The 16,946-nt window shown below is 48.4% G+C and overlaps 1 protein-coding gene across 1 annotated transcript in view; it reads right to left on the bottom strand.

The window, feature by feature from the left end:
• The window catches only part of LOC143290612 (major facilitator superfamily domain-containing protein 6-like), a 91,653-nt gene that overhangs the window by 18,354 nt on the left and 56,353 nt on the right, over positions 1-16,946 (bottom strand). Inside the window, exons 8-9 of the mRNA XM_076600213.1 lie at positions 4,982-5,089; positions 2,201-2,362 (exon numbers count right to left, since the gene is read on the bottom strand). Coding sequence (XP_076456328.1) covers positions 2,201-2,362; positions 4,982-5,089 — 270 coding nt within the window. The remainder of the gene's footprint in view (positions 1-2,200; positions 2,363-4,981; positions 5,090-16,946) is intronic.

Raw genomic sequence — 16,946 nt, 5'->3', positions numbered from 1 at the left:
CACCTCACCATAGATGTAGACGACAGACATCCTCCCCCCCCCCCTACACACCTCACCATATAGACGACAGACATGCCCCCCTACACACCTCACCATAGATGTAGACGACAGACATCCCCCCCCCTACACACCTCACCATAGATGTAGACGACAGACATCGCCCCCCCCCCCCTACACACCTCACCATAGATGTAGACGACATACATCCCCCCGCCTACACACCTCACCATAGATGTAGACGACAGACATCCCCCACACACACACCTCACCATAGATGTAGACGACAGACATCCTCCCCCCCCCCCTACACACCTCACCATAGATGTAGACGACAGACATCCTCCCCCTACACACCTCACCATAGATGTAGACGACAGACATCCTTCCCCCCCCCCCTACACACCTCACCATAGATGTAGACGACAGACATCCTCCCCCTACACACCTCACCATAGATGTAGACGACAGACATGCCCCCCTACACACCTCACCATAGATGTAGACGACAGACATGCCCCCCTACACACCTCACCATATAGACGACAGACATGCCCCCCTACACACCTCACCATAGATGTAGACGACAGACATCGCCCCCCCTACACACCTCACCATAGATGTAGACGACAGACATCCCCCCCCCCCCTACACACCTCACCATAGATGTAGACGACAGACATCCCCCCCTACACATCTCACCATAGATGTAGACGACAGACATGCCCCCCTACACACCTCACCATAGATGTAGACGACAGACATCCCCCCCTACACATCTCACCATAGATGTAGACAACAGACATCCCCCCCTACACATCTCACCATAGATGTAGACGACAGACATGCCCCCCTACACACCTCACCATAGATGTAGACGACAGACATGCCCTACACACCTCACCATATAGACGACAGACATGCCCCCCTACACACCTCACCATAGATGTAGACGACAGACATCCCCCCCCCCCTACACACCTCACCATAGATGTAGACGACAGACATCCCCCCCCCCTACACACCTCACCATAAATGTAGATGACAGACATCCCCCCTCCCCTACACACCTCACCATAGATGTAGACGACAGCCATCTGCCCCTCCCGCTACACACCTCACCATAGATGTAGACAATAGACCCCCATCTTACAATAGCTGTATATGATAGACTCCCATCATCTTACCATTGCTGTAGACAAGCAGACCTTACCATAGCTGTAAACAAAGTCAGCCCCTCATCTTACCACAGATGTAGACGGCAACTCACCCCCACCAATTTACCATAGCTGTGGAGAACATCCCCCCCCCTCCGTCCCACCTTACCATAGCTGTAAACACCCCCACCAACTTACCATAGCTGTGGAGAACCCCCCCCCCCCTCCGTCCCACCTTACCATAGCTGTAAACACCCCCACCAATTTACCATAGCTGTGGAGAACCCCCCCCCTCCGTCCCACCTTACCATAGCTGTAAACACCCCCACCAACTTACCATAGCTGTGGAGAACAACCCCTCCCCACCTTACCATAGCTGTAGACAACAGACTCCACCCCTACACACACAGATTACCATAGCTGTAGACAATACACACCCTCCCCCACCTTACCATGAATGTAGACGACAGACACCCCCTCACTTCACCATTGCTGTATTGTTATATTATTATTATTATCATTATCATTATAGCTGAAGACGACAGACCCCATCCCGTTGACGACAGACCCCCACCTTACCATAGCTGTTGACAACATCAACACTCCCAAATTACCATAGCTGTTGACAACATCAACACTCCCACCTTACCATAGCTGTTGACAACATCAACACTCCCAAATTACCATAGCTTTAGACAACAGAACCCACCCCCTACCACCTTTCCATAGCTGTACATGTCAGACCCCAAAGATTACCATAGCAGTAGACGACAGAATCACATGCCACCTTACCAAAGTTATAGACAACAGAACCCCACCCCACCTTTCCATACTTGTAGACAACAGAAACCCACCACATCTTACCATAGTTATAGACAACAGATACCCACCCCACCCTTCCATAGTTGTAGACGACAGACCTCTCTTTACCATAGCTGTAAATGACGACCAACCACTTTACCATAGCTGTAGACGATAGGCCTCCCTTATAGCTGTAAACAGACCCCCCCACCGCCCTCCCGACCCCCCAATCCCCACCCCCCTACCATAGCTGTAGACAAGCAGACCACCGAACACAGCTCCACATCCTCTGCCCAGACCGTGGTGCAGCGCCTGCAGGATGCCCTGTGCTGACGACTTGAGCTCCCCGGGAATGGCGTGCGTGATGTAGGCACAACAAGCCGCCCACACTGCCGCGTGAGTCAGTCCTGGAGACATCAGTGTAAAGAGTCAGTCCTGGAGAAAACGTCAATGCAATGTGAAGAGTCAGACCTGGAGACAACATCAGTGTGAAGAGTCAGACCTGGAGACAACGTCAGTGTGAAGAGTGAGTCAGTCCTGGAGATACTGTCAGTGTGAAGAGTCAGTCCTGGAGATACTGTCAGTGTGAAGAGTCAGACCTGGAGACAACGTCAGTGTGAAGAGTGAGTCAGTCCTGGAGATACTGTCAGTGTGAAGAGTCAGTCCTGGAGATACTGTCAGTGTGAAGAGTCAGACCTGGAGACAAGGTCAGTGTGAAGAGTGAGTCAGTCCTGGAGATACTGTCAGTGTGAAGAGTCAGTCAGTCCTGGAGACAACGTCAGTGTGAAGAGTCAGTCAGTCCTGGAGACAACATCAGTGTGAAGAGTGAGTCAGTCCTGGAGAAAACGTCAGTGTGAAGAGTGAGTCAGTCCTGGAGAAAACGTCAGTGTGAAGAGTGAGTCAGTCCTGGAGAAAACGTCAGTGTGAAGAGTGAGTCAGTCCTGGAGAAAACGTCAGTGTGAAGAGTGAGTCGGTCCTGGAGACAACATCAGTGTGAAGAGTCAGTCCTGTACAACATCAGTAGAAGAGTCAGTGCTAGAGACAACGTCAGTGTAAATAGGTAGTCAGTGCTGGAGACAAAGTCAGTGTGAAGGGTCAGTCCTGGAGACAACGTCAGTGTGAAGAGTCAGTTCTGGAGACAACGTCAGTGTGAAGATTCAGTCCTGGAGACAACGTCAGTGTGAAGGGTCAGTCAGTGCTGGAGACAACGTGAGTGTGAAGAATCAGTCTTGGAGACAACGTCAGTGTGTAGAGTCAGTGCTGGAGACAACGTCAGTGTGAAGAATCAGTCTTGGAGACAACGTCAGTGTGAAGAATCAGTCTTGGAGACAACGTCAGTGTGTACAGTTAGTCCTGGTGACAAAGTCAGTGTTAAGAATCAGTCTTGGAGACAACGTCAGTGTGATGAGTCAGTTCTGGAGAACGTCAGTGTTAAGAGTCAGTCAGTGCTGGAAACAACGTCAGTGTTAAGAGTCAGTCAGTGCTGGAAACAACGTTAGTGTTATGAGTCAGTCCTGGAGACAACGTCAGTGTGAAAAATCAGTCATGGAGACAACGTCAGTGTGAAGGGTGAGTCAGTCTTGGAGATAAAGTCAGTGTGAAGAGTCAGTCAAACCTGGAGACATCAGTGTGAAAAGTCAGACCTGGAGATAACGTCATTGTGAGGAGTCAGCAAGTCCTGGAGACAACGTCATTGTGAAGAGTCAGTAAGTCCTGGAGACAACGTCATTGTCAAGAGTCAGTAAGTCCTGGAGACAACGTCATTGTGAAGAGTCAGTATGTCCTGAAGACAACGTCATTGTGAAGAGTCAGTATGTCCTGGAGACAACGTCATTGTGAAGAGTCAGTAAGTCCTGGAGACAACGTCATTGTGAAGAGTCAGTAAGTCCTGGAGACAACGTCATTGTGAAGAGTCAGTGCTGGAGATAACGTCATTGTGAAGAGTCAGTATGTCCTGGAGACAACGTCATTGTGAAGAGTCAGTAAGTCCTGGAGACAACGTCAGTGTGAAAAGTCAGACCTGGAGATAACGTCATTGTGAAGAGTCAGCAAGTCCTGGAGACAACGTCATTGTGAAGAGTCAGTATGTCCTGGAGACAACGTCATTGTGAAGAGTCAGTAAGTCCTGGAGACAACGTCATTGTGAAGAGTCAGTGCTGGAGATAACGTCATTGTGAAGAGTCAGTAAGTCCTGGAGACAACGTCATTGTGAAGAGTCAGTAAGTCCTGGAGACAACGTCATTGTGAAGAGTCAGTTCTGGAGATAACGTCAGTGTGAAGAGTCAGTAAGTCCTGGAGACAACGTCATTGTGAAGAGTCAGTGCTGGAGATAACGTCATTGTTAAGAGTCAGTAAGTCCTGGAGACAACGTCATTGTTAAGAGTCAGTAAGTCCTGGAGACAACGTCATTGTGAAGAGTCAGTAAGTCCTGGAGACAACGTCATTGTGAAGAGTCAGTCCTGGAGACAACGTCATTGTGAAGAGTCAGTGCTGGAGATAACGTCATTGTTAAGAGTCAGTAAGTCCTGGAGACAACGTCATTGTGAAGAGTCAGTAAGTCCTGGAGACAACGTCATTGTGAAGAGTCAGTAAGTCCTGGAGACAACGTCATTGTGAAGAGTCAGTAAGTCCTGGAGACAACGTCATTGTGAAGAGTCAGTTCTGGAGATAACGTCAGTGTGAAGAGTCAGTCAGTCCTGGAGACAAAGAGTGGGGGATGGAGGGTGAGGGAGGTTATCAGTCAACCATATATTTTTGACAAACAGTATCATTAAAATGAACGATTTACATTACACGTTATGGCATAACGTGGGACAGGCAATGTTTTTTTTAATGATGGTAGGGCAATGGTGTTGTTTAATTGTTTCTGGGAGTGAGAATGAGAGAGAGGAAGAGTGGCAGACAGGGAGAGAGAGAGAGAGAGAGAGAGAGAGAGAGAGAGAGAGGTGGAGGGAGGGGGCAGAGGCAGACAGTCAAAGAGAAAAGTGATCATCAAAAACAGAAAGGAGAATGAGAAAGTAACACACCTTGCATGAACTCAAACGGCAGCACCCAGTAAGGATCTCGCAACCACGAGATGTACAGGAAGCGCGCCACGTTTCCAGCCAGACCCGCGTATAACACCTTCACGTGACCTGCACGAGCAGACAAAACCACAATGCAGCTGGAAAGTCTTTACACAACATAGGGATACTGAGAATAATAAGCCACACACTACCTATCCAGTCTGAATAGACTAATCAGCTACAGACTACCTAAGGAGTGTAAGGAGAATTATCTGCCTACCCAGGGTGTTAAGAGTGAATTGTCACACGTTAACTAGTTACCCAGGGTTTGAAGAGTGACCAGTCACACATTTACCATCAAGTCAGGAGAACATTAAGTCACACACTACCAACCCAGAATGTTGCGAATGATCGATGGAGTCACCTGTCTGACCAACGGATAGTAGGCAGGCAGGCTTATCTGTTGGTGTGTGTGAGAATGATCAGTGAGAATTATCAGTCACACACTTTATACCCAAAGTTTTGAGAATGATCATCCACATGCCACCTACACAGAATAAGGAAAATAATCAGCCACACACTACCTACCCAAAGTAAGGAAAATAATCAGTGACACACTAACTACCAAGAGTAAGGAATATAATCAGCCACACACTATCTACCAAGAGTAAGGAAAATAATCAGCCGCACACTACCTACACAGAGTAAGGAATATAATCAGCCACACACTATCTACCAAGAGTAAGGAAAATAATCAGCCACACACTACCTACACAGAGTAAGGAATATAATCAGCCACACACTATCTACCAAGAGTAAGAAGTATAACCAGCCACACAATATCTACCAAGAGTAAGGAAAATAATCAGCCACACACTACCTACACAGAGTAAGGAATATAATCAGCCACACACTACCTACACAGAGTAAGGAATATAATCAGCCACACACTACCTACCAAGAGTATGGAAAATAATCAGCCACACACTACCTACCAAGAGTAAGGAAATTCAGCCACACACTACCTACCAAGAGTAAGGAAATTCAGCCACACACTACCTACCCAGAGTAAGGAAAATAATAAGCCACACACTACCTACCAAGAGTAAGGAAAATAATCAGCCACACACTACCTACCAAGAGTAAGGAAAATAATCAACCACATACTACCTACACAGAGTAAGGAATATAATCAGCCACACACTACCTACACATAGTAAGGAAAATAATCAGCCACACACTACTTACACATGGTAAGGAAAATAATCAACCACACACTACCTACACATAGTAAGGAAAATAATCAGCCACATACTACCTACCAAGAGTAGGGAAAATAATCAGCCACACACTACCTACACAAAGAAAAATAATCAGCCACACACTACCTACCAAGAGTAAAGAAAATAATCAGCCACACACTACCTACACAGAGTAAGGAATATAATCAGCCACACACTACCTACACAGAGTAAGGAATATAATCAGCCACACACTACCTACAGAGTAAGGAGTATAACCAGCCACACACTACCTACACAGAGTAAGGAAAATAATCAACCACACACTACCTACACATAGTAAGAAAATAATCAGCCACACACTACCTACACATAGTAAGAAAATAATCTGCCACACACTACGTACACATAGTAAGAAAAATACTCAGCCACACACTACCTACACAGAGTAAGGAATATAATCAGCCACATACTACCTACACAGAGTAAGGAATATAATCAGCCACACACTACCTACACATAGTAAGAAAATAATCAGCCACACACTACCTACACAGAGTAAGGAATATAATCAGCCACACACTACCTACACAGAGTAAGAAAATAATCTGCCACACACTACGTACACATAGTAAGAAAAATAATCAGCCACACACTACCTACACAGAGTAAGGAATATAATCAGCCACACACTACCTACACAGAGTAAGGAAAATAATCAGCCACACACTACCGACACAGTAAAGTGGCCAGTGGGCGCAAGGGCAGGTTACTCTTTTTTCCATCATATGGAATACGGACCACACGACAGTGGCATCATTGAAATAACTAAAACACAAAATTCCCCCTGATGTCAGCCTAAAGACCATCTCAAAACAAAGACACAAAACTCAACACAGACCACTGGACTGGCTAAAACAGTCAATGGCCTTATTGATTATTGATACTGCAGACTGCATGAGGCAGATACACAATGAGTTAATGTAGACAGATCAGGCGAAAGTGAAAAAGAAAGAGCACATTACAGTAAATTTTCATAAAAACACAATTCCCACTCATACAAAGTGACCCAAACGGTGCAGCATTGGGAATGCAGAAAAGAATTGTCCTCCGTGGCCACCATACCGTCAGCAAAGTGCATTTTGTACCACACTGTCAGCAAAGTGCATTTTGTACCACACTGTCAGCAAAGTGCATTTTGTACCATACTGTCAGAAAAGTGCATATTGTACCATACTGTCAGCAAAGTGCATTTTGTACCATACTGTCAGCATAGTGCATTTTGTACAACACTGTCAGCAAAGTGCATTTTGTACCATACTGTCAGAAAAGTGCATATTGTACCATACTGTCAGCAAAGTGCATTTTGTACCATACTGTCAGCATAGTGCATTTTGTACCATACTGTCAGCAAAGTGCGTTTTGTAATATAAAATCTGTTCCTGCTGTTGGAATTACTTCACTCGCTGGAATTACTCCATCCGTCGGAATTACATCATCCGATGGATAACTTCACCCGTTGGATAACTGCACCCGTTGGAATTACTTCATCCGTCGGAATTACATCATCCGATGGATAACTGCACCCGTTGGATAACTGCACCCGTTGGAATTACTTCATCCGATGGATAACTTCACCCGTTGGATAACTGCACCCGTTGGAATTACTTCATCCGAAGGTTAACTGCACCCATTGGAATTACTTCATCCGATGGATAACTGCACCCATTGGAATTACTTCATCCGATGGATAACTTCACCCGTTGGATAACTGCACCCGTTGGAATTACTTCATCCGATGGATAACTGCACCCGTTGGAATTACTTCATCCGATGGATAACTGCACCCGTTGGAATTACTTCATCCGTTGGAATTACTTCACCCGTTGGAATTACTTCACCGGATGGATAACTGCACCCGTTGGAATTACTTCATCCGATGGATAACTGCACCCGTTGGAATTACTTCATCCGTAGGAATTACTTCATCCGATGGATAACTGCACCCATTGGAATTACTTCATCCGATGGATAACTGCACCCGTTGGAATTACTTCATCTGTTGGAATTACTTCATCCGTTGGAATTACTTCATCCGATGGATAACCGCACCCATTGGAATTACTTCATCCAATGGATAACTGCACCCATTGGAATTACTTCATCCGATGGATAACTTCACCCGTTGGATAACTGCACCCGTTGGAATTACTTCATCCGATGGATAACTGCACCCGTTGGAATTACTTCATCCGTTGGAATTACTTCACCCGTTGGAATTACTTCATCCGATGGATAACTGCACCCGTTGGAATTACTTCATCCGATGGATAACTGCACCCGTTGGAATTACTTCATCCGTTGGAATTTGTCACAACTTGTGACGACAGTTAGGGCGTGTGGCCCGTCTTCGTTTTTCTCCCCCCTCTTCTTTCACTTTCCCTCCTTCTCCCATCCTTCAGTTCGGGTAGAAGTCTTGATTTGCGCACGAACCACGTGCATGCATATTACTCGCTCACCTGAGCGAATATGAAATATTGTTGGGCAGCAACAATATTCGGGGCTTTTGCAGCCTGACTGCCGTAGTGTACGGGTCGTTCCTGTTGTTGGTGGGGTAGCTACCCCGACATCTAGGCACCATACGAAGTGAGGACCGGCTGTTCTCCATGGGAGCCACTTCTGTGTTTCTTCGTCTGTCTTCGTCGTCGTCGTGTCTTTGTGGTGGTCGTTAGTGTACGCCACCTGTGGCAGCTCTCGCTGTGTGCTGTGTGTCCCGGGCCTTTCGTCTGGTGACCCAGATCTTCGCCCCCTCCTGCCCTCTGACTGCTGTCCTGGGTCTTCACCCCTTTCTGCCCTGTGACTGGTGTCCTGGGTGTTCGTCCCCTCCTGCCCTGTGACTGCTGTCCTGGGTCTTCGCCCCTTCCTGCCCTGTGACTGGTGTCCTGGGTGTTCGTCCCCTCCTGCCCTGTGACTGCTGTCCTGGGTCTTCGCCCCTTCCTGCCCTGTGACTGGTGTCCTGGGCGTTCGTCCCCTCCTGCCCTGTGACTGCTGTCCTGGGTCTTCGCCCCTTCCTGCCCTGTGACTGGTGTCCTGTGTTCCGGGCCTTTTGACTTGCAGCCTGGTCCATTGCTTGGCATTGTATGCCGAGTCCTGGCACCTAGGCCTTTTGACCGGGGGCTTGTGCCTTGGGTCGAACCCGCCGAAGTTTGTCTGGGCCGTGTGTCAGTTTTTTGTTGTTTTTTGTTGTTGTTTTCCTCTTAAGAGGAAAACTTCCTGAACCCGCCAAAGACTAAAGCATCTGTGTACCAGTCCTGGTTTTTGGGGTGATTTGCTTCTCCTTGAGTGTGTGTGTGGAAAATTGCTTTCGATTACATTTGGGAGAATCCGTAGTTTTGTATACGACTTCTGTTCGTTTTTTGTTGTTGAAGTTATAGTATATGGTTGTTTTGTTGTTGTTTATTGCAAGTATAGGCTGTGTGAGTAAGGTTGCGTGAGTGGGATAGACAGAGCGGAAGAGAATAAATTTTGTGTGGACGAGAAATATCTGTATTCTGTGTTTGTGTTGTCGGGTGAATTGGGTTGGGCGTTAGGTTTTAAAATAGTTCTCGACCTAGGGGGGTCGTGACAATGGTGGAGATGCGGGGTAACAAGTTCTAGGGAATGTAACACGGGTTGGGGGGTAGGGTGTGATCGTCTTGTTCGTCTACGTTTTCTGTTGCAGGCATTTCGTTTTGGTTAGCTTTTGTGGGGGTGATTAAGGTTGTTAGATTGTTAGGTTCTTACTGTTGGACGGTTGAGTGAAGTGGGGACCTGGAGTTAGTGACTTAGAGACTTAATCTTAATTCAAGTTTTGTGTAGTTGTTGCACATTGTGAATTAAGAAAACATGCCTGTAACACGAAAAACTTCTGCGGCCTCTACTCCTAGTTCGGGGTCACGGGGGGTCAGGGCAGAAGGCAGTACACCTTCTCTGAGTGCTGAAAAAAAGACTGAATTGTCCGGATGGATTCAGGGCCACCTGAAGGAGGCTAATCCTGAAGGTGCTTTCGATGAAGGCTTGAAGAATGAGTCTAATGCCGTACCTTCTCAGGACATGTACTCAAAGTTCAGGGTGTTGGGCACTGACTTAGGTTTGTCTGGAGAGGCGTTGGCCCGGTTTGTGGTTGATGCAGTAGCCAGGGAGGAAGAGCGTCAGGCTAGGGAGGAAGAGCGTCAGGCTAGGGAGGAAGAGAGAAGGTACAGACAATGGAAGGATAGAAAAGAAGAAGAGTATAGGAAGAAAAAAGATGAGGAGGAAAGACGTAGATTCGAGAGGAAAATGGAACTGCGCCAGGAAGAGCTAGAAGCTCACACGGCTCATCAGTTTCCGCTTGTGCCGTATGATGAGAAAGACGATTTTGATAGCTTCCTTAACCACTTTGAGAGAGTGGCGGGATTAAATAAGTGGAAGCGTAGCTCCTGGGCAGCCCGCCTGGTGGCCCTTTTGCAGGGTCGGGCGAGAGACGCCTGCCTACGGTTACAACCAGAACAACTACACGATTATGACATCTTAAAAGCGGCTCTGCTTTACGAATTCCGTCTGGATGCAGATTCCTACCGCAAACGGTTCCGTTCAATGCGGAAATTAGCGGAAGAGACGTTTGATCAGTTTCTGGGCAGGCTGAAGGTTTGTTTCTCCCGGTGGTGTGTGGCCGCTGGACGGGATGAATCTGAGGCAGAGGACATTAAAGATCTGGTCCTTCAGGAGCAGTTCTTGACCACACTCAATCCCGATCTCGTCACTGAAGTTCGGCGTGAGGAACCCAATAGAGTTGAGGACGTTGCCCATATCACAACTAAAATTGTCAATGCTCGGAGAGCAGGTCGCATGGCGGAAGCTGAATTTCGAGTTTCCAAAAAAGGTAGTAGGGTTTCCAACCGCAGTTTCAATCTGGGCGCGGAGAAAAAAGGACCTCCACATGGGTCAGGGGATTCAGCTCTAAACAACGTAAAGGGAAGAGACTTTAAAAGAATACCTGCCTGCTTCAACTGCGGGAAGCCAGGTCACTTGGCCAAAGAGTGCCGGCAACCCAAGAGGGTCTCACTCATTGCTCATGTCTCACCTGCACAGGGTGTTAATGCAATGACCCCGACGCTTTGCACGTCTTGTGCTTCTAAACAGTACTCGCCTCGCTGCGAGGTTTCTGTCAACGGCCACACAGTGCAAGCTTTACGCGACACGGGAGCCCAGTTGATTGTTGTAGCCAGGCGACTCGTAAGACCTGACTGTTTTACTGGGGCCACAGTTCGCGTGGTGTTGGCAGAGTCAAGGTGCTCCTCAGTTCTGCCCATCGCCAGGGTGGACTTTCAGTCCCCGTTCATACAGGGTGTTTTGGACGTGGCTGTCATGGAGTCTCCTGTTGAGGAGGTTCTCATTGGGAATTGTGCTTGGAGAGGGGACGGCTCTTCAATGGTCGTGCCCGTCTATGCTGATCCCAGCCTTGTGGGCGCCGTTCAAACTAGAGCCCAGGCTGCAGCAAATGCCAAACCCTTGCCTCCCCTGCCCGTCAAGGATATTCAGATCCATGTGTCACGGGAGGACTTACAGCACCAGCAAAATGACGATCCTGATTTTCATCAGGCACGTGATAGGGCTGGTTCAGGCCTTTTACAGAAAACCCCTTCAGGCGAGGTCTCTTATTTTAAAAAGCATGGGGTGCTGCTGCGGCAGTTTAAAGATCACAGAGGCCAGGCGACCCAGATCTGTGTACCGAAGCCTTTGCGTTCCACAGTGCTACGCCTGGGCCATGAGGCTCCAATGTCTGGTCATTTGGGGTTTAGGCGGACGCAACAGAGAATATTTCCTCATTTCTATTGGCCAGGTATGTGCGGGGACATCAAACGCTTCGTTCTTTCCTGCGACAGGTGCCAAAAAACTGTACCAAAAGGGCGGGTTCCCAGAGTGCCTTTAGTTAAAATGCCTCTGATGACTGAACCCTTCAGCCGAGTGGCAGTGGACATTGTTGGTCCAATAGCTCCTGCTTCCGAGTCTGGTTGCAGATACATTCTGACCATGGTCGATTATGCGACCAGATACCCAGAGGCTGTTCCGCTCAAAGATATTACATCTGAGTCTGTGGCAGAGGCTCTCTTCAACATGTGGACACGTATGGGTATTCCTTCCGAGGTCCTTACTGACCGAGGGACACAGTTCACCAGTCAGGTGGTGCAAAAAGTTTATCGCCTTCTGTCTGTCCGAGGCCTGACCACCACTCCTTACCATGCCCAGTGTAATGGCCTTGTCGAGCGCTTCAACGCGACATTGAAAACCATGTTGCGCAGGCTGTCACACGAAAGGCCTCGAGCCTGGGATAGATGGATCCCGGCTTTACTATTCGCATACAGGGAAGTCCCACAGGAGAGCACGGGCTACTCTCCCTTTGAGCTGCTCTATGGCAGGACTGTTCGCGGTCCCATGCAAATCCTCAGGGAACACTGGCTTCATCCTGAGAGGTCGGAGGTTCAGACAGCAGCTGAATACGTGGTCGATCTGCGTAACAAGATAGCTGAGTCATGCACTCTGGCACAGCAGAATCTCGAAAAGGCTGCCAGAAGATACAAGAGGCACTTTGATGCCAAGGCCAAGCGACGAGAGTTCGCTGAGGGTAGCAGGGTTCTGCTCCTCCGTCCTTCCAAACACAACAAACTAGAGTTGGAATGGCAAGGTCCATACACTGTCCTGCGACGTGTAGGACTGGCTGACTACTGTGTTCAGGTTGGTACCAAAGAAAAACTGTATCATGCCAACCTGCTAAAACAGTATGTTGAACGCATTCCCCAGATGTCTCTAGCTATAGCAGTGGTCGATGACGGTGAGATCTGGGAGGAGACTCGTACTGTGGAGCGAGATATCCCTCTTATACCCCTCGAGGCGTCCGAGGGGCCTGAGGATGTTGTGGTTGACCCAACCAACCCTTCACTGAAAGAGGCCGTCCTCAAGCTTGTGAGAGAGTTTGGAGACGTACTCACCGATCTGCCAGGTCGTACAAACTTGGAGACTTGTTCACTCCAACTGAATTCTGACACACCCCTCAGAACCAAACAGTATCCACTGCCATACTCTCAGCGTGAGGTGATCCAAGAGGAAGTCGATCAGATGTTGAAGATGGGAGTGATCGAACCTTCCTCATCTCCTTACTCTTCCCCAATTGTACTCGTAAAGAAAAGGGATGGCAAGGTGAGGTTCTGTGTTGACTTCCGTCGTGTCAACAAGGTGACCACGTTTGACGCGGAACCCATGCCAGACGTGGAGGCATTGTTTGCCAAGTTAGCGGGGAAAAGGGTATTTTCCAAATTGGACTTATCCAAAGGCTATTGGCAAATCCCAATGGAGGAAGCCGACCGTCCGAAGACCGCATTCTCAACCCCACAAGGTCACTTCCAGTGGCGTGTGATGCCATTTGGGCTGAAAACAGCGGGTGCAGTGTTTTCCCGCATGATGAGGAAGTTGATTCTACCTCTGGGCCTGCCAGAGGTGGACAACTTCATGGATGACATGATCATCGCCTCTGTCGACGAGGCCAGTCACTTGCCACTCCTGCGTGCAGTGTTTCACCGCCTGCGTGAGTGCAGCCTCACTGCTCGGCCAGCCAAGTGCTATCTCGGACACAAGGAACTGGACTATCTTGGTCACCACGTTGGCGACAGCAAGATATGGCCGGACGATGAAAAAATGGAGAAAATTCATAACGCTCCACGTCCACAAACTAAGCGTCAGCTCAGAGGCTTCCTTGGCCTGGTGGGCTACTATAGACGATTTGTCCCACAATTCGCAGAGATTGCCCTGCCGTTAACGGATAGAACGAAGGGCAAGGAGCCTGGCCACGTGAAGTGGGATGAGAGCTGTGAGAGGGCTTTTCTGCAGCTAAAACAAGTTCTCTGTAGTCGGCCCGTCTGTCTCCTACCAGACCTGTCCAAGCCCTTTGTGCTGAGAACAGATGCCTCAGCAGTGGGACTGGGGGCCCTACTGCTTCAAGATCATGGGATGGGCCCACAGCCAGTGGCGTGTGCCAGCAAAAAGCTTAATGCTGCTGAGAGGAACTATCCCACGATCGAGAGAGAATGCTTGGCGCTCGTGTGGGGCATACAAAAGTTCGAGCCATACCTGTACGGCAAACCATTCGTCGTCCAGACCGATCATGCCCCTCTGCAATACCTGGATAGAGCAAAAACGGTCAGCGGCAGACTGACACGGTGGGCGCTGCAGCTCCAGCCTTTCTCCTTCACAGTGCAAGCTATCCCTGGAAAAGAAAATGTTTGAGCCGTCTATCTCAGTCGTCTGCCGGAGCAAGAATCGGCATTTCCCGAAAAGTGATTTCGGCAGTGTTAATCAAAGAAGAGTATGCGCAGTCCCATTTGACTTCTGCACATACCTCTATATTCTACTCTTAAATTAGGAAGCACACGCTTCCGCGTATCCTTACTAGCTGTAAAGTTAAGATAGCTTTCGTATAAATTTCTCTTCTCTTGTTTCGTTGGTCTGGACAAACTGTTTTGTTTTTGTAACTGTCCTTGACCACTAATAGACGTTCGGGAATGCGGAAGTGCAAGGCGAGAGTTGTCACGTGTCTGTCTGTCCGTCAGTCGTTGTGACGGTGTCTTTAAGTTCCAAACGTGAAGTTTGAACTTGAATGGGGGGTATTGTCACAACTTGTGACGACAGTTAGGGCGTGTGGCCCGTCTTCGTTTTTCTCCCCCCTCTTCTTTCACTTTCCCTCCTTCTCCCATCCTTCAGTTCGGGTAGAAGTCTTGATTTGCGCACGAACCACGTGCATGCATATTACTCGCTCACCTGAGTGAATATGAAATATTGTTGGGCAGCAACAATATTCGGGGCTTTTGCAGCCCGACTGCCGTAGTGTACGGGTCGTTCCTGTTGTTGGTGGGGTAGCTACCCCGACATCTAGGCACCATACGCAGTGAGGACCGGCTGTTCTCCATGGGAGCCACTTCTGTGTTTCTTCGTCTGTCTTCGTCGTCGTCGTGTCTTTGTGGTGGTCGTTAGTGTACGCCACCTGTGGCAGCTCTCGCTGTGTGCTGTGTGTCCCGGGCCTTTCGTCTGGTGACCCAGATCTTCGCCCCCTCCTGCCCTCTGACTGCTGTCCTGGGTCTTCGCCCCTTTCTGCCCTGTGACTGGTGTCCTGGGTGTTCGTCCCCTCCTGCCCTGTGACTGCTGTCCTGGGTCTTCGCCCCTTCCTGCCCTGTGACTGGTGTCCTGGGTGTTCGTCCCCTCCTGCCCTGTGACTGCTGTCCTGGGTCTTCGCCCCTTCCTGCCCTGTGACTGGTGTCCTGGGTGTTCGTCCCCTCCTGCCTTGTGACTGGTGTCCTGGGTCTTCGCCCCTTCCTGCCCTGTGACTGGTGTCCTGTGTTCCGGGCCTTTTGACTTGCAGCCTGGTCCATTGCTTGGCATTGTATGCCGAGTCCTGGCACCTAGGCCTTTTGACCGGGGGCTTGTGCCTTGGGTCGAACCCGCCGAAGTTTGTCTGGGCCGTGTGTCAGTTTTTTGTTGTTTTTTGTTGTTGTTTTCCTCTTAAGAGGAAAACTTCCTGAACCCGCCAAAGACTAAAGCATCTGTGTACCAGTCCTGGTTTTTGGGGTGATTTGCTTCTCCTTGAGTGTGTGTGTGGAAAATTGCTTTCGATTACATTTGGGAGAATCCGTAGTTTTGTATACGACTTCTGTTCGTTTTTTGTTGTTGAAGTTATAGTATATGGTTGTTTTGTTGTTGTTTATTGCAAGTATAGGCTGTGTGAGTAAGGTTGCGTGAGTGGGATAGACAGAGCGGAAGAGAATAAATTTTGTGTGGACGAGAAATATCTGTATTCTGTGTTTGTGTTGTCGGGTGAATTGGGTTGGGCGTTAGGTTTTAAAATAGTTCTTGACCTCTTCCCTAGGGGGGTCGTGACAGAATTACTTCATCCGATGGATAACTGCACCCATTGGAATTACTTCATCCGATAGATAACTGCACCCGTTGGAATTACTTCATCTGTTCGAATTACTTCATCCGTTGGAATTACTTCATCTGATGGATAACTGCACCCGTTGGAATTACTTCATCCGTTGGATAACTTCACCCGTTGGAATTACTTCACCAGTTGGATAACTGCACCCGTTGGAATTACTTCATCCGTTGGAATTACTTCATCCGATGGATAACTTCACGCGTTGGAATTACTTCATCCGATGGATAACTTCACCCGTTGGAATTACTTCACCAGTTGGAATTACTTCATCCGATGGATAACTTCACCCATTGGAATTATTCATCCGATGGATAACTTCACCGTTGGAATTACTTCACCAGTTGGATAACTGCACCCGTTGGAATTACTTCATCCGTTGGAATTACTTCATCCGATGGATAACTTCACCCGTTGGAATTACTTCAGCAGTTGGATAACTGCACCCGTTGGAATTACTTCACCCGTTGGAATTACTTCATCCGTTGGAATTACTTCATCCAATGGATAACTGCACCCGTTGGAATTACTTCATCCGTTGGAATTACTTCACCCGTTGGAATTACTTCATCCGATGGATAACTGCACCCATTAGAATTACTTCATCCGATGGATAACTGCACCCGTTGGAATTACTTCATCCGATGGATAACTGCACCCGTTGGAATTACTTCACCAGTTGGATAACTGCACCCGTTGGAATTACTTCATCCGATGGATAACTGCACCCGTTGGAATTACTTCA

This window comes from Babylonia areolata, chromosome 15, assembly GCF_041734735.1.
Source record: "Babylonia areolata isolate BAREFJ2019XMU chromosome 15, ASM4173473v1, whole genome shotgun sequence".
Classification (NCBI taxonomy): Eukaryota; Metazoa; Mollusca; class Gastropoda; order Neogastropoda; family Buccinidae; genus Babylonia; species Babylonia areolata.
Note: the sequence above shows the minus strand (reverse complement) of the source record. Positions and strands in the feature narration are given on the sequence as shown.